Below are 22,804 nucleotides of genomic sequence, written 5' to 3' on the forward strand. Positions count from 1 at the left end.
CTAATAGCTGATAAAATCTTCAACTGCCATTAGCTCTGTCTGCTGCTGTACTTTGCGTTTGAAGGACAAACCTAATGAAAATGTGGACTGTGTTTCAAACAACAGAGTTCTAAACAGAGAAGATAAACAAAAAGGGTAAAGGGAAGGATGAACTGACTTCTCATTGGGCTTGGCATGGGATAGTGTCAGAATCCATCTTTGTGGAAGAAGGGGAGAATCAGCATCTCAGGAGATTAGTTCTCACTATGCACAATCGTATTTTTTTAAGGAGAAAGAGCCACTACAACAAACTGCATGAACAGCAGTTGTGAAATCGAAATAATTCACACTTCAGTTACATTAATGGGCAGAAATTAAACCCTTTTGAGTGTGTTGATCCTGACCTTATCATCTGAATTTGGTGAACTCATGTTACATTTCATCTGCTTTTGTCTCCATCTGTTTATTCCACAGCATTACGGAAAAGAGAGACTACATTAACAAATATTGTTGAAATTATAAAACTATGTGTTAAGTAAAACTTGAAGGGATAATCTACGGGAATAGAAATTTTAGTCAAAATGTGTTGCATTTTTCACATAACGATGATATATCCTTTTGAATTCAGTTTTTTTCTCCTGAATATATGTGGGGAACATTTGCCAGCTAATGTATTATGGATTATTTTGTCTTCAGCTTGCATTTTACTTATAATTGTTTGACTTTCAATTCCGAGGGGATATGATTTTCCCCTTCTGTTTAATTTGATCAGAGATAAGAATGGAAATCCATGAATGAAATGCTTGGGGAGTATTCAGCCTATAGAAATGGCACCTGCTGATGTGTTAGACCAACTAAAAAGATTCCTACATCCAGCAGTACCTCCTGGATGCAGTCTTCATGGTGCTACCATATCCCTTGCTCCCAAACACATAAGAGGAAAGAAATACCTAAATATGCAGCCTAAAACACAGGACTGAAGTTATTCTCCCTGTCACACAGAAGCCAAGAGAATCTTTATGATTCCCATGGAAACACTGACTGCTGTGCAATGTGTTCTGCCTCTGCAAAGTTTCAGAGCTTTTCAGTATTCAATCTAGTGCTGGTCAAAGTGACTTTGTACTGCATGAATACGCTAGGTGTACGATCTTAGCAACTCTGCCATGCCTTTCTAAGTAGTTGTTATTTCTCTATGAATTTGTGTGATTTTATTCTGCTGATGAGTGCTAATTTCTTATGAAGCATTTTCTTAGTTTCAAGAAAATTAAATTTTAGATGAGAACATGACCCATCTTTACAATATAAGGGGAGTAAGGCAGCAAAAAGGGCCTCTGGATGTTCTGGCACTCTCTGAAGTGTTGCAGTCACATGGCAGGGGACTTTTTGGGGTCTGGTTTTCTCACCTGGTCTGGGTTTAAAAAAGTCTTAGTGACAGCCGTCATTTTCCTCAAATTTGTGCCACTTGACAGTTGTTTGTTGCTTCTGTAAATCCTGGGAAATATCTCACATTTTTTACCTGTGACTGAAAAACAAGCTGGCAGTGTTCTGCTGTTTAAAAGCAGAAAAGATAGGCTTGTTTCTGGTTTTACTCACTCTTCTTAGATTAGGTAAAGTTTTTGAATTTTCTTTAAAATTGGCTTTGTGATTTTTTTAAATTTTTTTTTTTAAATGAGAAGAGAATCAGGCCTTCAACAAGGGAAAACATAAAATATGTAGAGTATCTGGTAAAAAAAAAGTAGATACCCTGAGTATGAAATAAATGTTTTGGTTTTTTTTACTGTATATTCCTTGTCTTGCTCTTGTTGATGAGAATGCACTTGAAGATTCTGTACTTTATTTGTAACCAATGCATTATGCAATTTCCTCAAGGAGCAGCTATGGCAGGAAGAATATGGGGGAGTATACAGTACTGTCATATAAAGGTTCTAATAATCACTATTAAAATTTTTTCTAGGATGTACCCTGAGTTTGATACTAAGAGATTTTTGCTTTTCAGTTTCTGGGTTAATGAGAATAGAATAGAATAGAATAGAATAGAATAGAATAGAATAGAATAATAGCAGAACAAAGCAAATGTCTTGTCTCCTCTCAATAGTTAAATTATTTTCTACCCAAGCTATAGCATCTGCTCAATGTAATGCTTCATGGATCAGACTTCAGTGATATTAATTGCAATATTCTACTGGAAAAAAGTGAACTTTTTAGGTGTTTTTTTTCCCTGTATGCACAGCATATTTATTTCTGTTCCTTGTCTGGGCTTTTCAAATTTGTTTCAGCAAAGCTGCTAGAGAGGCAGTAAGGCTGCTTTCAAGAAGGTCTTTCAAGAATTCCATTTTAGCTAATGTGTCTTAGACATGATAGAAGTACCTCATTCAGTATTCTTGAAAGGGGAACAGTGCAGTCCAAGAGTAAAAAAAAAAAAAAAAAAAGGGGAAATTGCAGTGAAAATAGTTTTAACTGTCAAACTTAGGTTCTGATGTCTTGGTATTGTCATTAGGAAACTGTTCCTTATACCCAAGATTTAGTAGTCATTAAAACTGCAAAATGAACAGCTGCTTTACATGGAAACATCAGCTTTATATTAGCTTTTGAGCTGTTGAAGCTTTACTTCCATGAGAAAAAAAATTAATTTAATCTGTGAGCTTTGCTGCACAAAAATTTCTATTTCCTTGACACCAGAACATTCTTTGGTGTCTTGTGTTAAGGCAGAGATGTGGAGCTTAGCTGGTAATATGAGCCATGACTTGAAGTAATGCTACAAAGACCCACTCAGTATGTTTTTATCTCTTATTAGGAAAATTGCTGCTTATGATGAAGAAATTCAACATCTCTATGAGGAAATGGAACAGCAAATCAAAAAGGAGAAAGAGCAGTTTCTCTTGAAAGTGAGTGTCTCTTTGTTGGCATGGATTCTGCTCCCCCTTTCACTGGTTTTAAACTCATTCTGGGTGTGAAATTAAAGCCCACAAAATGTGTTTCACAACAGAGTGAGAAAAGACATCTTTTACCTCACAGCTACTTTTGTACTGATCCAGTCTCTGCAGTTTCAAGCTCAGTGACTTGTTGGATGAAGGAACACTGATGTCCTGTGCTTAGTGGCTGCCATACAGCCACTGGGATTCTTTTGAAAATCAGTAAAACTACAAACATTATATTATTGGTGCTGCTATAGGTTCTACTTCTGGTCACAATTAGGAAAAACACTCAGTGAGCTTGTTCAGAGCAGCACCAATCCTGCTGACTTCTACAGTCTCTGCTCTTTGGAGGGGATAAAAGCAAGAGGTGAATCAAGTGATGGAAATTTGTGAAACAACCACAGGTTATTTGCAAAATAAGCAGCTCAGATTCTTTTGTCACTGCCATGGTGCTTCCAGAATACCTGAAAATTAATTCCCTTTTCTTGGGAAGTCTTCTTTAAATCTCCTCTACTGTGTTTTTAGTATTTTCTTTGGATTTTTCTGTCCTGCTTTTTCTTGTAAAACAGGGAAACAAACAACAACTTCAGCATGCTCCAGGAAAGAATCAAAATCATGTAGGTGGGAAGGTGACTCCTTACTGTCTAAGTAGATTGGGATTCTCAGGAGCTTGGCCAATTAAGTTTTGAGTATTAAAATATTGAAGGTTCCATAGCTGCTTTGGATGGCCTGGGACAGTCAGTCATGAACTAGTGGCTCATCCCTTTTTGTTGACTTGGCATCAGTCATATAAATTAAACAAAACCAGGGTTTCAACAGTACATTATAGAAGTAGTTGCCAAAATAGTGGTTATTGTCTCCAATCTCAATCAAATATACATATCCAGACAATATAATCAAATATATCTAAAATTTCCTTTTGGGATCCAAATATATCAAGTATTTTTTGTTACCTGCCAGAAAAAAAGGAAAAAAAAAGAGAAAAAAGAAAAATGCCTTTATCAGCTTTCTAAAGGAATCATTTTTTTCACTTCTTCCTCACAAGGTAGTGGACATGACTCAAATATTCAAGTTTTATTCCATTCCAAGCTGAGAGTAGTTCTTTTTGGGAGATAAGACAAACTCTTTAAATAAAGTTTGTATATCAGCTGAGGGGTAAAAAGCATTTGCAACTTTGCCTGACAGCAGTTCTGTGGAAAAAATAGTTTATGTGCTCTTAATAGCCCAAAACTGAAGTGGTGTTGAAAACCCCCAAACAACAAAGACTTTTCCATAAGCAATGATTGTTGGATCTCCTAATTAGTTGTATATTTGAGGTTAAGCCATTTCTTTCAGGCTTTTTCATTAAAGCTTCCCACTCAAGCTATTTACAGTTTAGTCAGCAGTCACACTAAGGGTTGCCAGACACTCAAGAAGTATTGTTTCTTTGCATGACTAATTTGAGATCTGGGGAGATCTGACTGTTAAATTCTTTCTCTAATGCAAAGTCTTACAAAGACTTTATAGCCTGGAGAGATGCATTGATGCCATATAAAGGCGAAATTATTGTGACTTGAATGAAGAGCAGCTCTTGAAGAATACATTTAAAGAAATTGGTAAGATGCAAATAAGTACAAATTGTAGCTATTTACAATGCTTAATACCCTGCTGACTGAATGTTACACAAAAGGGGCAGTTAGTCTGTCTTTTTCACTTGGAAATATATTCTTCCCCAGAAAGAGCCACTTTTCATGCATTTGATTACCCCATTACATGTACTGCTTAAGGGGAAACACATGTAAGAACCACTGCTCTCTTGAGGGAATTTTTTTTTTTGTTGTTTGGAGGCATTTTCTTTGGGACCTTAGAGAGTAGAAGCCTGTTTTGAAGCAATAGGACAGCTGATATGAGCTGCTGGAACCTGGCTTTACTCAGGGGAGGTCTGACAATTTTTCTCAGCTGAGGAGTATCTGAAGGAGTAACCCCAAATATGACTGGGAGTTCCCAGTTATTGCAGGATACTTAGATAATGGACAGGTTGATATAATTGCTAAGTGACAGAGAGAAGCCGCAGTCGCTTGTTTATACCAGTGGAACATATGTGAAAAATTGCTGTTAGTGATGGATTTTAAGTGTGGCAGTTGTTGTTTCTTTTACATCAACCTGGCTTGCTGTGGCTGGAAATGAGAGGATATGTTCTGTCTGTGTTGATTTAGGGTTAGCTAAGCTCCTCAGCCTGAGGACTCAGTGCCTGAGACATCTGCCTCCACTTTCTAGACTCTATACCCACTCGTGCAATCAGCACATTCTGTAGCAATTGCAGCCACTGAAGCTGCTGGATTACATCAGTTTACAGATTCATGAGTGATATAATCTGTAAACTGAGTTCTACCTGTGTCTTGTTATATTCACTGTGGAAAGCTTCATCCCTGATTCGTTATTTCTCCTCCTGCTGATGCAATTATGCTGTTCTGTTAATCCATTTCCTCTTTGAATTTTGCAGGACACAGAGAGGTTTCAGTCCTACAGTCAAGATCTGGAGTCCAAGCTGCTGTCAAAAGAACAAGAACTGGAACAACTGGTTCAAAAACAGAAAAGGGTACTAACTGATATCCTTCATATTTAAAAAATAGATAACTCTTATTTGTCCACATGACTTTCTTTAGGTACTATTTTAGGTCCCAAAACTGCAAGCTGGTGTGGTGCAGTTCTGCCAAATTGTAACCCTCTGTTGTTTTTGTGTCATGTGCTTAGGAAAAATGTTAACCTCTATTTCTAAAGTAATTTTCCTTTTATATGATTGAAAAAAAAAAAAAGGATAATCTCCCCAGGTTCTAGGTTAATTGTTATAAAAATGTAACAGAATTCCACTGCTTTCAATGTTCTGGGATCTGGCTTAACACCCAGACAGCTTAAGAGCAGAGAACAATGATTTGGCTCTCCTAGTGCACAGCTTTGCTCAAAGCCTGTACCAGCCACTCATTGACTTTTTTGGACGATTCAGCACTATGAACTTGAAATGCTCCCTCCTGAACAAACTGCTCCTGATATATCTCTGTGATAACAGTTTTATAGCAGTGCATGTTTCCCTTGCATTGGTAACAGCTTGTCAAGTTCCCATATTGAAACCTGATGTGTTTTACTTCCATAAGTGTATGGCCTGCCTGGGGAAGCAGAGATCTTGCTGTGAAGTGGCTCCAAGGTCATTGCAGGAAAGGCTAACCATAGGGAAAGGTGGTAGCCCTGGAATTTAAAGGGCTGAAGTGGAATGCTGTAAACCCAATTCCCTCTATAGAATATGAATATGTGGACAAAAGAAGAAAATTTTTCACAATGAGAACCACCAGCCATTGGAATAAACTTTCTGGGGAAGTGGTGGATTCCCCAGCATTGGGCACTAAAGATTTAGCTGGGCAGGGTACTGGGTCATCTTGTCTAAACTGTGTTTTTGCCAAGAAAGGTTGGAACAGGTGAACCTTGAGTTCCCCTTCCAGCCTGGTACTCTGTGATTCTGTGAAGTTTAGCTGATAAGGATACAGAACTGAACTGGAAGTCCATTCTGTAGCTGAAATCAACTGCCTGATGTTAATTACCCTTGTTAGTACCACTGTGAATCAGAATACATGTGGTTTTATGCAGACTCTTTACCACATTGCAGCACTAGAGTGAAATAATCTGTACTTTGAAGATATCTGTGGGGGCACACAGATCAGGCATTTTTAGTCCAAAACTAACTGTAAAAGTATGAGAAATTACTTTTTCTAATTTTGTAATGATTATGTTTTAGTATTTTCCTTTGGGGTTTTTTTTGTTGTTGTTTTTTTGGTTTTTTTCTTTTCTTTAAAGCTCTGTTTAAAACTTAGTTATCAACTAGTAATTCTGTAAAAACCTTTTCTTGCGGGTTTTTTTTTTTTTCAGGTATATGTTTTCTAAATTTGGTATAAGACCCACAGAAGCTATTCAAAGGCTTACACTCAATTTTAAGCCTGGTATAATCAATCAATGTAGGCAACAATACCAGGAAGTTTTATCTTATAATTGTTGTCTACATTGCCATTGTCTACTATTGCCTATCTTGGAGAACATAAAACAATGTCTCTGCTATTTTTATTAGTATTATTTTTTATCGGATTTTATGTTTTCCATTTCTATTCACTACCTTGCTTATTATTAAAAGTATTACTGTGGGTTTTATTTTATTTGTGATTTCTAGTATTTATCATTTCCCCTCTCCATTATGAATTTGCATGAATCACAACAAGGGTGCTTTTGAGAGACAGGATCTTCCTACACCATAAAGATTAAATTATTCCATTTTAGTTTTATAGAAAGAAAGCTGTGCTGGACTAATGGAATTCACTATTTCTAATGATAGAATGAGTGACATAATTTCATTCAGATGATTGATGACAATTGAAACTTTTGTCATTCAACCAGTTGATTGGCCTGTTGCCTGTTGCCTGTTGATTTTTTTTTTAAACTTTTTGATTTTATTTTGATTTTGATGCAGTTTTCTTCTGGTATAGCAACCTAGCCTATTTATTTGAGTGCTTAGTGTAGTTAGAAAACAGTTATGTACTGTTTTCTACATATATTTTTCTAATTTCTAATGATCTTCTCAGATCTGCTTTTATAATACTGTGTCCCCACTCATTTTTTGGTATTACTTTTCATTTACCTAGACTTCCATGTGTGCTGTCTAATGTTTGCCTTATCCAGGGATCTCTTCACTTTTGTCTCCTCCTCTTGCATGGAAATGTATTTTGATAATTAAATCTCTTCTTGCAGACGGTCAAGGTGGCTTGATTTAATTACGACTTGCATGCTTGATTCTATGAGAGAACCTCTTGGCACTCCTGTGTGAGGGGAAGAAAGTAGGTGTGGGGCCAGGTAAAATGCAGGGGAGTTACTGGACTTCTCACATAAAATGCTGGGTTCTGTGCTGATGACACCCACTGAAGAGCATGATCTTGAGATTGGGAATGAAATCCGTGAGAACGTAGATCAGTAGCACTCAAGTGCTTAGAAATGCCTTGTAGTGCCATATAAATGTTTCATCTTGCACATGCAACTGGAATAAAGAAGGAAAAGAAAGATAAAAACTACAGAAATGATGCTGAGCTAAGAACAAGGGAATGCATTGAGAGTGCTCAGTGTGTGTCTCTTTTGGGAATATCAATAAATGTCCTCAGCAACAACTCTTTTGCATTGGACATTCCCAGTTCTTTACTCAACTTAAATTTGGTTTTCCTCTCATCTTTGTCAAAAAAAGAGACTATGCACCATCAGCTGCTGTGTCTGTGCTTGACCTGTGCTAATGGGTGAATTCTCTCTGCTACTTAGATTTTCTTAAGCATGTCTATGGGCCATGACTCTTTCCCTGTCAGTTTGCTTCTACCAGATGAGCATAGGAGCCAATATGCAGCTCCAATAAGCAGCTAGAACCTGCAGGATCTGTGGCATTCTATTACCAGCTGAGCATTCACCTAATGAGTTATTTCTCTGCACTGGGAGTTGTTTAAATGAGTGCTTTGAAGGTAGTGCTTGGCATTTCTCAAAGGATTGTATGGGTGCAGTGCAAGAAGGGAGCTCTGTATTGCTGTGAAACAGCCCTTTGTCCTCTTGTTATGTTCTGGGCTGTAGACATTATACTATAATTTTTCTGAAAACAGAGAGCACCAGGATTTATAGCAAGTATTTCTAACATCAGTAGATATGATTCTGGGAGCTGAAGTTGGCTACCATTGCAGTTACATTTCCAGAACTGTCTCTGTGTAAGCTTTCAGATGGTCATACTATTCTGTAAGTGGGATTTCTGTCTGCGGTTTGTTGCTCCTAAGATTTTTGAAAGTTCATCTTTGTGTGGTCACTTTTTGCTTCTCCAAAGCCACTCCTCTGGATAAGTCTTGTCTTCAGTACCTGAAGCATCCGCTCTTTTACTTAGAATAGATAACTTCATTCTGTCAAGGAAGAAATATTCAGGAACTGACGTAATCTATCCATATAAACTAACCTTGTTCAGGAGTAATCTGATGCCCAGCCAGTGTTCCATGTGAAATGTGAGCTTGCTGAGGCTACAGTTCAGCAAATACATTAAGCTGCTGCTGCTGCTGAAATAAGTGCTCCCTCTCTAAACTTGTTCCCAACAATCCCAGCTAGAAAGTATTTTCTGCGTTTGTTTTTAATCCGGGCCTTGTTCAAAACCAAGACTAGAACCACAGCAGTGTTGTGGGGTAGGAACAGACTGTCCGAGATGGGTGAGGGCAGATTTTGGTTGAGTGAGCTCTGCTTGTTGGGATGGGCAAAATGAGAGTTTTAACAATGTTATGTCTCAGATCTGGAAGATTGAAATGGTATCATTGTAATGCTCCTACTATATTTTACATCCCTTAAAATAAATGCCGAAGAAAGGTCAGCGGTGCCTTCCCTAATATGAAGTTTTGCTCTAAGTTGTCTAAATTTGCTCAGCCAGGGAGAAGGAGGTAGAACATCTTTATACACCAGAAACTGCTGTCATTTTCTCTTACCTGTTTCACAGGAAAAGTGTATCTTTGCTTTGATGTACTTTGGAGAGTGAATACAAAACTAAATAAAAAGGCTCCAATTCCCACTTCTTGGCAGATCTGTCTGAGGTGGCAAAAAGGTTACTGCTTGTTTATATTACTGGGGATGGGAAAGTTTATCAGCTATCAGATTTAAATCTAACAGCTTTTAGACAGAACTCTGAACTGCTCTGTGTAGGCCTTGTCTTTGTGAAAAATGGTCTGAAATAGCAGTTGTGAATATCAACTAAATGCTGCTAATCTGCTTGTAACACCTTTTTTATGGTTTATACTGGTGTGGTTTTGAGCTGGATAAAATTCAGTCATAGAGTGGAATGGCTTTGTTTTTGTGTAATATAATTATGTCTATACAAAGAACAGTGGAAGAGCACCATATGTGTTTTACTCATTTTTTGGCTTTGATAGACATAGCTCCCTACTCAGCTAACCTCCAAGACCTGAACTGAAAGCCTCAAAACCAAGACGCCTCAGTTAGTTTTAATAATTTCTGTTCACTTTCCTTCCACCCCAGTTAGAGCATCAGTGCACAGAACTCCTCAGTGGTAAGGAAGAAACCAAAGAAGAGAACACCAAGCTGAAGCTGACTAACAAGGAGCTGCTGAGAGACCTGGAGAGAACCTCCCATGAGCTAAGCCTGGCTCAGCAGCAGCTACAGGTGCTTCAGGAGGAGGCGTCAAGGCTCCATGAGGAGAAGGAAATGTAAGTCTCCAGCTGCAGTAGTTGTGGTGTGTTTCCTTGGCATGCCAGTGAGCCTCTTCAGAGTATTCAGTGCTGTGATTTAAGCTTGTGGCATAAGCAGAAAACACCAGCAAAGCTGAGTGCAGTTCTGGCTGATTTCTTCCAAGTAATTCGGTGTGTTTTCTGTAGCATATCTAGCTTCTATGAAATCTTTTGCTACGTGTTGAAAATGTCAGTGTTCTCTCCACTGCCATTGGTTGAGAGTATTTGGAATTAAAAATCCATTTAATATCTTAGTTTTGAAATATCAATGAAATTCCTTATGGAAATGCCTTACAGCTGTGCGCATGATGCTCCATCCTCCTCAAAGCTGAGAATATCTGAAACTTGTTTCTCAGACTGCAGTCTCTCTGGCTATGAGATACCTCGGATCTTCCTTTTTTGCTTCATCAAAAGTAAGCCTAGTAAGACCAGCAAGATAGAAGTCAGCTTCTCACAATTCCCACAAGGTCTTACGGCAATTCAGAACCATAATTTTCGGATTTCCAGTTTAAATGCTGTGGATTTCAGATTCTGACTCTGAATTACCAAAAAAAAAAAAGAAAGAAAAATCAAGAAATATTCACTATTCATATTTTGAGGGATAAAAATTACCTGTAACAGGTCAAGCCACCTGTCTTGCTTCAGCCTTCTGCACAAACCAGAGGATACATTACCCTGAAGCTGTACTTGGCAGAAATGTTCATTGAAGTCCATTTTGAAAAAAAGCTCAGGGATCTGTAAAACCCTGTCATTGCCAATGGAGAGCACATTAATGACAGATGTATTTAGCCATTGCAGCAATGCACTATATAATTCAGAGCTGTTGCTGTTTGACATATTTCAGGATAGAGCAGAACATTAGTTGAACTGTCACATTCTTTTTCTTCTAAGCTTTGTGTCAAACTCTACTTAATTATTACTTACTTAATTTTTCCTGAGGGTACGAATAATGAACTTTGTTGATAAATTACTGCTAAAGAATGGCCACTGTGATTAGAATTTTTAGGTTTGCATGTTTGATGTGTGTTTTGGAAGTAGACAGTAGAAATATTCTTCGTCAAGGTGGTTTGTCTCCTCTTTGAGGCCTCTCTTTTCAGATCCAGAGCAAAGACTATGGAATGATCTGTTTTAAAAGCTACAGAGGAAATCTGCCCAGTGGTCAGACTGCTGAATAATACTACTGCATTTACAAAGCACTTTGGATTCAATAGTGGTTTATGGAATTAGAGCTCAGCCCTACTCAACTGCACCTGCAGTGTTGCTTAAAACATCTGTATCAGTCTGGTAAGACTTGAGCTGTTAAAGCAGGTGTAATGTTCAGACAGTGCACAGGAAGAACTTGAGGCTTCACTGAAAGGCAAAAAAACATTTAAGGCCAGACACCAAATTGTGTTAAATCAAAGTAAATGGTGTTAAAATGGCTGCATAAGTGTCAGGAATTGGAAAGAAATTGTAGGAATTGTAGACATGTGTGAGCCTGACATATGGTTCCAGCAGCAGGATAAGCTCTAATTTTGGATAAAATGTCACCTGTTTTTTAGTGGCCATGAGTGAGAAGTATTTCAGCAGTGTATCTTCTCTGAATGCTCAAAGTGCCAGTATCAACATACTTTCAGCTCTCTGGATAAAGAAATTAAAAAGCTGTGTTTTTTGAAAAAAGAACCTCTACTCCTTCCTCTGCTAACTCATACTGTGGTACTGTGGGCCTTATACTGAATAAACTTCTTTAAAATGAGTAACCATTCATGCAGAATAAAATCTACATGTTTGAAGAAGCTGAAGTCTCAAATATAGATACCCCTAGGGGGAAGCATTTTAGCAGTGTTCTTACCATGGTTAGAACAATTTTATTTATTTATTTTTATTGCAGGGAGGTGTACCGAGTGACAGAAACCCTGCAGAGAGAGAAGTCAGGACTTTTGAAGCAGCTGGATTTTTTAAGGTAATGTAGATCTTCCATCCAAGAACTTCTTGCATCATTCTACTAAAGAGGTACATGAGAAGATGAAATTATTCCATTCCTGAAGAACTATTCCCCATGGAAAGGATCTGTGCTGGAGTTTGTGAAGGACTGTAACCTGTGTGAGGGAACCCACACTGGAGCAAGAAAACAGTGTGAGGAGGAAGGAGCCAGAGATAGAAGCTGTTATGGACTGACCACAAACCCCACTATTCCCCATCCCCTTGTGCCACTCAAGATTGGTAAGAGGTAGAAGAGCAGAGGGTGTAGGAGTGAACTTGAGCCTGAGAAGGAAGGGGATTGTGGAGAAAGTGATTTTGTCTCTTTTTCTCATCATCCTACAATTGAGTCTGTTTTGTCTGCAATTGGTAAGTGATCTTCTTGTCCTTATTTTGGCCCACAACCTTTTCTATCTTATTCTCTTCTCCTGTGTTGAGGAAGGAGATTGAGAGAGTGGCTGGGTATACATCTGGCAGCCAGACAAGGTCAACCTGCCAAAGCATAATGACACAAAAGATAGTAAAAATGGTTACAAAAGACTTTTGTATGCCCTGTTCTTGCATAGAGCAGAAGGCAGCGTACCTGAAAGATTCACTTAGTTTTGGCAATTCAGTATTGTAGGACAATCTCCTTTCCAAAAGTGAATGTAAAACAGAACAGCAGTGAACAGTTCTAAGCTGGTTCTGTGGTAGAAGCCTGGCTGCAGGAGCTTACTGAAAGGCTCTGTTGCTTCTCAAGTACTGGGAGCTGAGCCAAAAGGAAGATTCTTTCCCCAAAATATTTGTAAAATGATACCAAAATGTAGTTAGCTAACATTTCTTTATTGGTAGACTTCAAAGTTTGGAGCTTGTTCAGACAGCTGTAGTCCTCTTTTTTAATGTGCGGCAAGGTCAGGTCTTGTTTGCTCAGTGGTCAGTTTGCGTAGGCTGTAGGTTGTGCCTGCCTGCAGGCCTTCATTGACTGCTTTTCCTTCAGGAGCCCTCATTTTAAGGTTGCCTAGAAATGTTGCCTGCTTGAGGAAAGGCTCTTGTTTTGCAGTGCATGTTTTCCATAGGCTGTTCTGTGATCTTGCCTGCTGCAAGTTTTGAGGACACAGATGGAAACATCTGACAACAGAGCCTGTTTCTGTTCACCCTGGCTGCTCTGGCTATTCTGTGGCCAGGCCAGCAACAGATGGAGACTATGGATGTTGTACTAAGCAGGTGTGTTGTCAGATCTGATCAGAGCTTGCTGATTGCCTGGAGTGTCTGTTTCTTGACACTTTCATTGTTTCTGCACAAAAGATGGAAGGTGGATGTTTTCCTAGGGTGACTTTTGCATTGCAGCCACAACTGCAGCCCTCAGAGGGGCATGACTGGCCTTCACAGCTGTCACCAGATGAACAGGACATGGTGTTCCTTACACCCTCTTTGCATTAAGAGGTCATCTTTACTGTGAAAATCATTGAACATTCTAATTTATTGTACGTGGAGGCATATTGACCAGAACTGATTCCTACGTGTTAAGGCATTTGTTTAGATAAAACCCAGAAAGAATTCCAGATCCCATCTGGCTTTAATCAGCAGAGCCCTGCTGGAGAATCAATAGCCCAGACAAGGAACTGGCTGAAGTGAGACTATAAATAAAGGATGATGAAAAGTTTACACTGCCAGCTGTCCAGTCTGTCTGTTAGCGTGGAGCAGAAAATTCAGCAGTTCTAAATATTTGGCTTCAGTGTTTCTTTTGTTTGTGTTCTCTTTGCAGAGAGAGGAACAAACATCTCAAGGATGAACGTGACATATTTTTACAGGTAACCAACTATTATTTTCAAACCCAGTGTTGAGCAGACACATGAGAACAGCTTCAGAAGGGGAACAGAAAACTGTGCAGGAGATGGACTTCGGTGCCCCTTAAATCTTGCCCTGTTCTTAACATTTATTACCTTTTTTTCCTCACTTGAAAAAAGGATTTTTTAAATTTGCTGAACAATTTTAAGAGCTACATGATTAGAATCTTGAAGTGGGAACTGTCTGAGGAGAGATGAATGTATTTGTGAGGAAGCTAAGGATGCAATCATGAAAGAATGAAATAACCTAAAAATTTAATTAACACAATTAAATTGTGTTAATTTACTCAGTCAAGAGCAGGTAATATCCTGAAACATTTTTACAACAGTACAATAGCTGAGTAACTGAATCAGTACCTGAGTACCTCTTGGGACTGGGCTAAGAGCAGATCCCATTAACTTTTTAAGCAGCAGGAAAGAATGGACCCATAAGATGTTCTAGAAGTCTGCTGGTGTAAGGACACTAAGGCCATTTAGTTTACATTTGCTTGTGTTGTTAGTCCTACAAAAAGCTACTAGTGTAAAAAAATTTATCTACTGACTTTTTTCATGACATAATATTGTTTTATTGTGGTGACTGAGTGGTCAGTTTACAAAGCAGATGAATTTTTGCGGGATCTGGAGTTTCCCTTCAGAAGCATTTATACCTGCAGGATTTTTTTCTACATTTTTTTCTTTCATTTACACTGCAGAATTTAAGTATTAGGAATGAGGGCAGTTAACCATAATGAACAGGAGTAAATTACTAAGAAGTAATCTGTATTTCTGCAGAAATGCAAAACAACTGTTCCAAAAGCCAGCTGGAAGCAAAGATCAGGGTCTGTCATTGGGAAGTACATAGAGGGAAAGGTGTTACCTAACAGGTAAGAACTGTTCATGTGTTTTCATGTGTTCCCTGTTTGAGTATAAGCCTTGAGACAAGGCTTATGGAAAGAAGATGTGGAATTCTTCCTTTCGGATACTTTTGAACTTTTCAAAGAGTATATTTCTAAAATGTCTGTCAGTATAAGATTACTCTGCTCATTAAGAGATGTGAAAATGAGCAGCCAAATTTTCACATAAAACAAGTGTACTGTCTGCAAAGGCAAGAGATTTCCCCATTATGGATGAGTATATTCTGGGAGACACAAAAACTTGCCCATTACCCTATGTTAATGCTGAATCTCCACTTAGACTTTTTTTGTTCATATTAAACAAACCCATGTCCCTCCTACCTACTGAAGAGAGAATTAGATTATACATAGAAAGGATCTGGGTTGAGGGGCTCTTTTATTCCTCCAGAATGGGAGTGGGAGATGGGAAAGGAGAAAATTACAGAAGAAAAACTTACTTGAACTCTTCTGTGAGGTTAGAATTAAGGTTAATCTGATGTTTTCCATTCTGTTTTAGGTTTCTCCTATAAGTTATTGGCTTTCCTCATGATGCTTATAATTATCAAGCAAGCTATATATTTATACACATAGTGTGATGAGCTGAATTTTCAGTAGACATTGGTATGACTCTGCATGCTGTGACTAGTCAAAAACATGGGAGATTAAATTCAGTTACACTAGAATAAAATAGAAGGTCCAATATATTTTTGTGATGTACTTTCTTTTTACTCTATCTAGCCATTCATTTGAAGAAGATGATGTTTTCAGTAACTCAAAGAGAAGGAATTCTGCTGGACTGAATGGAATTCTCTCTGAAGAGCCTGATGCCAGAGTCACTGGAGGAATACCTAAAACATCACATCTCCAAAGAATAATATCAATTGAAGAAGATCCCCTGCCCCAGCTTCTTGACAGACTGGTTGATAAGCAGCTGAGCCGATGGACTGGAGAAGAGGAAAATACTTCTGAGATGGAAATGAGTAATGAAACCAGAGAGCAATCAATGGAACACTCACCAACATCTTCTAGAGAGCAGCCTGTAGGGAAGGAAACACTGTCAAACGTAAGAAGACAAAGGAGACCTCACCTTGAGTGTAGTGTGAAGTTCTGGACCCTATGATTTAAGGAGAATGTGAAGGTCCTTGAGGGCATCCAGAGGAGGGCAGCACTTGTGGAAGGGCTGGAATGGATGTCTTCTGACATCCAGGAGCAGCTGAGGGTTCTGGGTTTATCCAGTTTGGAGAAAAGGAAGGCTGAGGGGTCCCTTATTCTCTGCAGCTCCCTGAGGAAGGGAAGGGAGATGGAAGTACTGATCCCTTCTCCCTGGGATCCAGTGATAGGATGTGTGGGAATGGTTCAAAGCTGCCTCAGGAGAGGCTCCCACTTGACATTAGGAAGGATTTCTTTACTGAGAGGGTGGTCAGACACTGAAACAGGCTTTCTAGTGATGTGGTCTATGCCACAAGTCTGTCAATATTTAAGAGGCTTTTTGATAATGCCCTTCATAACATGCCTTAACTTTTGGTCAGCCCTGAAGTGGTCAGGCAGTTGGACTAGGTGGCTGTGGGTCCCATCCAGCTGGAACTCTTCTGTTCTGTCCTATTCTTTTCTGAAGGACCTTGGATGACATGAAGTGGTGTCAAAGGTTAATGCATTATTCCTAGAATCTAAAATGATTTCATTTTCTGCCTTTACATTGAAGCATGACAAATTAGGCCACTGCATGAAGTGGGGGATGAAAATGTGTTGCAGATAGGTGCAGAAGGTGCAAAGAAGGGAAACTCAGCCTGAAGGAGTGGTAGCTGCAGACAATGTGTGCATAGACTTGCATTTGAAGGATTGTTTAGGGAAAGTGAAGTTAAGCCTTGTAATAGATGACACGAGAAGAGCCACTGACAGGTAGAAATTGTCTTTTAAAAAATGTGTGGTTTTTGGTTTTGTTTTTTTTTTTTCCCACAAAGTGATATTTCTCATATTCTGATACTTTTGAGTCAGCATTGGTAGCTGTTACATTATCTGAGAAATAATGAGAGGAATATCATTACTTTTAAATTATTTTTGAGAAGAGTTTTATTTAGCAAATTGAAATCCTATTATTTTTTTCAGCTCTAGCTTGTATATACATATTAGCAATGAATTCACCATTCAGTAATAGTTCTTAAAACAATATGCTGGAAGGTACATTTCTTTGGAGTCTAAAGTTCTTTTTGCACTGCTATTGCTTCAGAGCTAGCTGTGCTTGTTTTCTAATTTTAGAGTCATTGTTAAGTATTACTCATTTTTAGATTCTTGAAGCACATATTAAAAAGATTAAAGTATAGGAAAAATTGGTTTGCTTGGTCATAATTATATGGTTCTTTTAGAAGAAGCAAGCTTATCTTAAAAATTATGATAGAATTATGCCATGGTTACATAATAATTTCTAAGTGGTACCTTTTAATAAAAGGTTGAGGGTACAGAACAGAGCTTCATCTTTTGAAATTATTTAATTCAATGCATGCTTTTTGCTTGCTGTATGACTTCTTTTGTATCAAAGTATGGCATCATTGGACTTTAGGATGGCAAAAGCCAGGTAGCTCATCCTATCCAGCTAGGACAAACCTGTCTTGCCTGCTCTGTTTCAGCAGCTGTGCCCCTTGAAAGCACATCCTCTCAGCTAGCTAGGAGCTGGATCTTATTTCTTATTATAACTTGTCTACAATGGCTTTGTATTACTGTGTTCCATGATCTTATTGCTTACTCTGTGGAACTCAGGCTCCTAGCTGCTGGCATTAAGCCTTCCTAATAACCATATATTCACAGTAATTCAGCTGTTAATCCTGTTTATACCTACTGCATCTTGCAGGTGAGTAGAACCAACACTGACAGCAGTACATGAGGCCAAGCAACTGCTGTTTTATCTGGGAGTTGACTATCAGGTAGAGCATTTTTTCTGAGTGGCTGTGAAGGTGAAGCTGCAGTTAGCATTACCAGAAATGTCAGTTGGAAAACACCTGAAGGAACCATAATGGAAATTACAGAGAGATTTTCTGTCCAAAACTTCTGCCTGAGATTCACTTCCTCTCCCATCTGATCTTTCAAAATGGAATATTAACCTCTACGTTTAAACCTGTAATCTCCCACATTAGTGTTAAATTGGTCAAAAGCTATGTGTGTTACTTTACCTGACTACTGTTTATATAAAGACCACTCAAAGGACACATCTAGGGAAGACTTTGCCAGACTGCATTGTAAACTAAAGGAAATTTACATCCTACTGCTATTCCATTTTCCCATCAGCACTTTGTTGAAGCAGACTATGGAGTATCTTATCCCTTAGCATAGTGTTCACCTGCAGATTTATAATCAAGTTTGATTATTAAGGTTATTTTCATGAGTGGACTTGATACATCTCAGTGAAAAATGACTTCTTTTTATGTTGGGAATTGAGCTGAAGGCCTCTGGGGTCTTTGAGTCTTAGTGCTACTGGAGTGTGTATGACCACTAGGGACAAAGTATTTCAGGCTATGTAGTCCATATATTTAGTTATGGTTCTCAGCAGCACTGTGATAATACTGCCAAGCTGATAATTGTATGTTAGTTTGTTTTATTTCCCAGAGCACACAGACTAATAAGCTGGGAATGGTTTTCAGCAGGACTGAGAATGTGCTTTGTATAAATGTCTGTGTATTACTGTAGCCTATAGTTGCTGTGGGGTTTGGGATTTTAGCAGAGAAGGAGAATAAGGAACCTCTCTATAATTGTTATGGGCTATAAGCCCAGCTCATGAAAGAGGCATGTATTTTTGTTCCCAGAATTTACAGCAGTGAATGATTTTTTTTTTTCGTGCTAAGGAAGACAGCAGCTCGAGGCTTTGTTGTTTGGTTTTTCCCCATCAAGAGCAGCTCTCTGTTTCTTCTTTCTCTAAGACTTCAGTATATTTGTAGAAAACGCTTCCAAGTGTGGACTTCAATGTCTTATTCAAAGGACTGTTGGGCAGTGAATTCAGTTCTGATGTCTCCATGAAGGCAGCAATCTCATGGATTCTGCACATCAAATGACTGGCAGAGGGCCTTTCCCTCCTCTCCCTCCTTGCAACCTGAACAAACTAATGTCAGGACCATCCACGATCTTGCTACCTTTCTGCAGCACTGAAAACAAGCTTTCTATCTCCCTCTTCCTTCACCTTTACACAAAATAGGAGAAACCAGCTAGGGCACCCCCTGCAAACCAGCTGGTGTACAGAGTGCTTCCCTAAGCAACTCCTGATCTACATACAGAAGAATGATGACCTACTTGACACAGGATATAAATATTCTCTCCAGCATCCACTTAGTTTAGCCTGCAGTAAACAGGACCTGGATAAGCAGAACAGATTGTTGTTCCTTCTGCTTAAAAAGCAAAATGACAGAAACATAGCTGAATGTTTACAGCCTGATTAACTGGTCTAATTCTCTGTCTGTGTCTTTCCTTCATGCTTCTGCCTGTAATGTTAAACAGATGTAGAAATGCAGTAATTGGATAGAAGTTCTTGGCTCTCTGGTAGTGGCAGAGAGGAGAATCTGGTGGCATAAGCCAAAAAATTATGACTTTGCTTCTGTTATCTAGAAGAAGATATGCTGCTTCCTCTGTGTCATTGGTATAAGATGAAGCTACTGAGCAAAGCTGTGTGAAGCTTTGTAGATTTTGATTTGTGGCTGTGAACATAAACGGTTTTATTTTGGCAGTTTCATGTAAAGGTTCATATTCAGTGTACTTCCAGAGCTCAGTGTAAATCACTGCACTTCAGATGATCTGGAATGATGCATGACAAACATCTGAAATGCTGAGTTATTTTAAGAAACAGAATATTGCTTCATGAGTAATGAAGAATATGATAGGATAAAATCTATTCTTTTCCCCATATCAGCCTTAAACTGGAGAGCAACAGGATTTGTAGAATAGTTGGAGGCTAATTTTTGCTCTTACTTGAAGGAGGAGAGAATAAACTCTGTCCCAGAGCGCTTATTCAAGATCATTTTTGTGGGCAATTCGAGTGTTGGAAAGACTTCATTCTTAAGAAGATTTTGTGAAGATCGTTTTTTCCCAGGCACAGCTGCTACTGTAGGTAAGTTTGAGAAACAATATAACTATTATTATTTGTTCTGACAGTACTTAACAGTTTCTACTGACATCAGGCCCTGTATTATAAACCAGAAGCCTACAGATGATGTAAAAGTAGGACATGCAAAGTGAGTTCTCCTAAACTGGGAAGCATATAATTGATGGAGAGGTTTCAGAGCAGATTCTGTACTGGAATCCTGGCAGCATTGAAATAAATCAGAAAAATCCTACTGATTTCAGTGGAGTTAGGATTTCCTTGTAGACCTCTTAGTTCTGAAACAGATATCCTGTCCTCTGGCCTGGACTGTACTAACCATTCCTCCTTCATGCCTCATCTCTGTCCCTCTGAGTAATCTGATTATGTTTTAAAGAGAAAGCAGAATATCTGAATTACCTACTTGAAGATTTAGCATTATACTTATCACCAAAAAAAAAAAAAAAAAATCAGACCAGTGTCTTCAAAGCCAAAGTTTTGAAAGCCTACATTATTCTTACCTTGCCTGAAGTTGTAGACCAAGCTTTCAAAAGTCAGACACAAAATCAAGGTGAAAAAACAGAAGTATAGCTTCTTCCAGTGCAGCTGGGTTAAATGACCAGATTCTTTATGCTTAGCCTATATTTAGATGTTACTTATTTTGCAGCATAAATGAAATAAAACTTGCCTATTTCAAGGTGAGCTTAGAAATTTCCTAGATTCCTAGTTTTTCATTGACTAGATCTTCTTTTACTGGAATGGGAGCTTAGACACCTCTTTGCAGTTGTCTGTTCCTGTGTCCTCTAGACCTAAATGCTGTGTCCTGTCCCTGTTGTCCTGTAATTGGCTGAAACATTTCTCTAGACTCTGAGGTCTTACACAGTGTGTGCAATTTGCTGGAGGAAAATCATATGGACCTTTTCCATCTTTTGGCTGGTTATGCAAGGATCTTGCAAAGAAAATGGCAAGAGAGCATTTGTCATAGCTTTGATTTAGTGTTCACATCAATGAGTTTCACAGGTGTGGGTCATGGCTGGTAAGGTACAGACAATGGAAAAGTCAAGTTAACAATATGGAGAAGAGCGTTCTCAGTGAATTGCTACAGAATAGTTCACATTTCTTCCCTTGAGTTATAAGCAATGAATATATCCTCCATTCAGATCTCTTAATTGCCTGTTGAAGGAATGCAGGCATAGATGCTTCTTCATTAATGCCACTGGTAAAAATTCCATTGTTGTGGAAAAATGCCCCAAAGATATTGTTGCTGACTTACTGAGATGCCTTCTAACCTGTATTATTCAATGATTCTGTGATTTTTATGATACAGTACAATGTGATGCAGGTTGTCATTAGGAGGAGATAGTGACTGATTACTATTTAAGACTTTAATTATTGTTATAAATATCCAGAAGATACTTACATCTTCACAGGTTAGAGAAATCGGGAGAGGATTCATTTAAAAGTTCAAATAAGTGAATTTTTATCTTGGCTACCTTAAGTGAAGTGAGCTCACTTTCTGTGTTCTGGATAGGGGAAGAGATTCGCCACATATTCAGCCCATCTACATTCACTATTTATCTTAGGTTCCACTGTTCCCTGTGCCATGCCTTGTGTTTTTCTACTTGCTGTAGAAGGCACTTATGTGGTTAGCTCTGACCAAACTAACACATTTCATACAACTCAAGTTATGCAGTGAATTCCAGGATAAATGGCTTAGACTGCTGTGGACTGTCAAATGGACCCTGAACTCATGTTTCCTGATTTGGAAAGTTACTTGCATATTTTACAAAACTGAGCTACTCTATTGCCATTCAGTATTTTATTGCTGGAGAGCTTCAAGCAAATAAGAGCTCTTGTCCTCTGATAGCTGGAGACTCTGGACATAATCTTCAATGTAGTGTCTGTCTTGTTACGTATCTGGGATTGTTGCTATTTGCTGTATCCAGTTCTCAAAGATCAAACAGCCTGGAAAGAGACAACTTTTTGTTGTTGTGTTGCAGGTGTGGATTACAACGTGAGAACTGTCACAGTAGATCACACCCAGGTAGCACTGCAGCTGTGGGACACTGCTGGCCAGGAAAGGTGAGAAAGGTTCTCTTATGGCTCAACCCTGGCAGTCAGCCAAGCTGAGTTTGCTCCCTCACTGCCCCATCCACTGGGATGGAGGAGAGAATTGGAGGGATGAAAGTGACAAAACTCATTGCTTGAAATAAAGACAGTATGATGAAATTTAACTCCATGCCAGTCAAAACACGTATGCATTTTAAGGTTTTGCTTCCTTGAATGATCTGTTGGAAGATTATTAAGGATGGACCTAATCCTGCTTCTCAGGAGAGGAGCAAACATGGGAGCATTCCTAATAGAGCCAGTGGATTCACAGTTTAGCTTGTTCCCTAACAGCACTAATGTGCTGATTTGCTGCTAAGTCCACTGAAAAACTGCCAGTCTGTAAAACAGATTCTTAATTAAGCTCTGAAAAGTTTAGTACCACACTATTTCTTTGGGACGAAGACAGATTTTAAAATGTGCCTGGAATTATTTCTGTAACAGAAAATGCCTTAATAGATAAAAACCAGAGGTGTTTATTTTTTTTTGCCAAAACAATACCATGGTAGTAGAACGCCAGGCTTTTGTCAGCTTTCAGTGGTAATTTTCTTCCCCATCTCCTCACCTATTGTGTAATTTTCTATTGCTAAAAGCAAGGATGATAATGACAATCTACTTTTTCTTCAGGAAGCTTGGGAAAAAAGTCTCTAAAAACCTATCTAGCTTTAGAAGAGCACTTAGTGAGGGGGATATTTCTGCTCCAGGCTTAAAATGAAAGAGGTGGGAGAAGGTGAGATATGCAGCCAATTATCCAGCCTAACCCAGAATCAATTAAAGAAGGCAGGAGAAACTTTTCCAAACACTTCCTTTTTAAAAATCCTTTTTTTAT

The 22,804-nt window shown here is 38.6% G+C and overlaps 1 protein-coding gene across 1 annotated transcript in view; it reads left to right on the forward strand.

Moving 5' to 3' along the window:
• Nucleotides 1-22,804, forward strand: part of CRACR2A (calcium release activated channel regulator 2A) — a 42,531-nt gene that overhangs the window by 11,674 nt on the left and 8,053 nt on the right. The window contains exons 6-14 of the mRNA XM_085067655.1: nucleotides 2,774-2,864; nucleotides 5,377-5,472; nucleotides 9,948-10,135; nucleotides 12,027-12,098; nucleotides 13,860-13,905; nucleotides 14,713-14,804; nucleotides 15,552-15,876; nucleotides 19,767-19,899; nucleotides 21,870-21,951. Coding sequence (XP_084923781.1) covers nucleotides 2,774-2,864; nucleotides 5,377-5,472; nucleotides 9,948-10,135; nucleotides 12,027-12,098; nucleotides 13,860-13,905; nucleotides 14,713-14,804; nucleotides 15,552-15,876; nucleotides 19,767-19,899; nucleotides 21,870-21,951 — 1,125 coding nt within the window. The remainder of the gene's footprint in view (nucleotides 1-2,773; nucleotides 2,865-5,376; nucleotides 5,473-9,947; nucleotides 10,136-12,026; nucleotides 12,099-13,859; nucleotides 13,906-14,712; nucleotides 14,805-15,551; nucleotides 15,877-19,766; nucleotides 19,900-21,869; nucleotides 21,952-22,804) is intronic.

This window comes from Lichenostomus cassidix, chromosome 1 (genome assembly GCF_008360975.1).
Source record: "Lichenostomus cassidix isolate B80296 chromosome 1, HeHo_3.0, whole genome shotgun sequence".
Lineage (NCBI taxonomy): Eukaryota > Metazoa > Chordata > Aves > Passeriformes > Meliphagidae > Lichenostomus > Lichenostomus cassidix.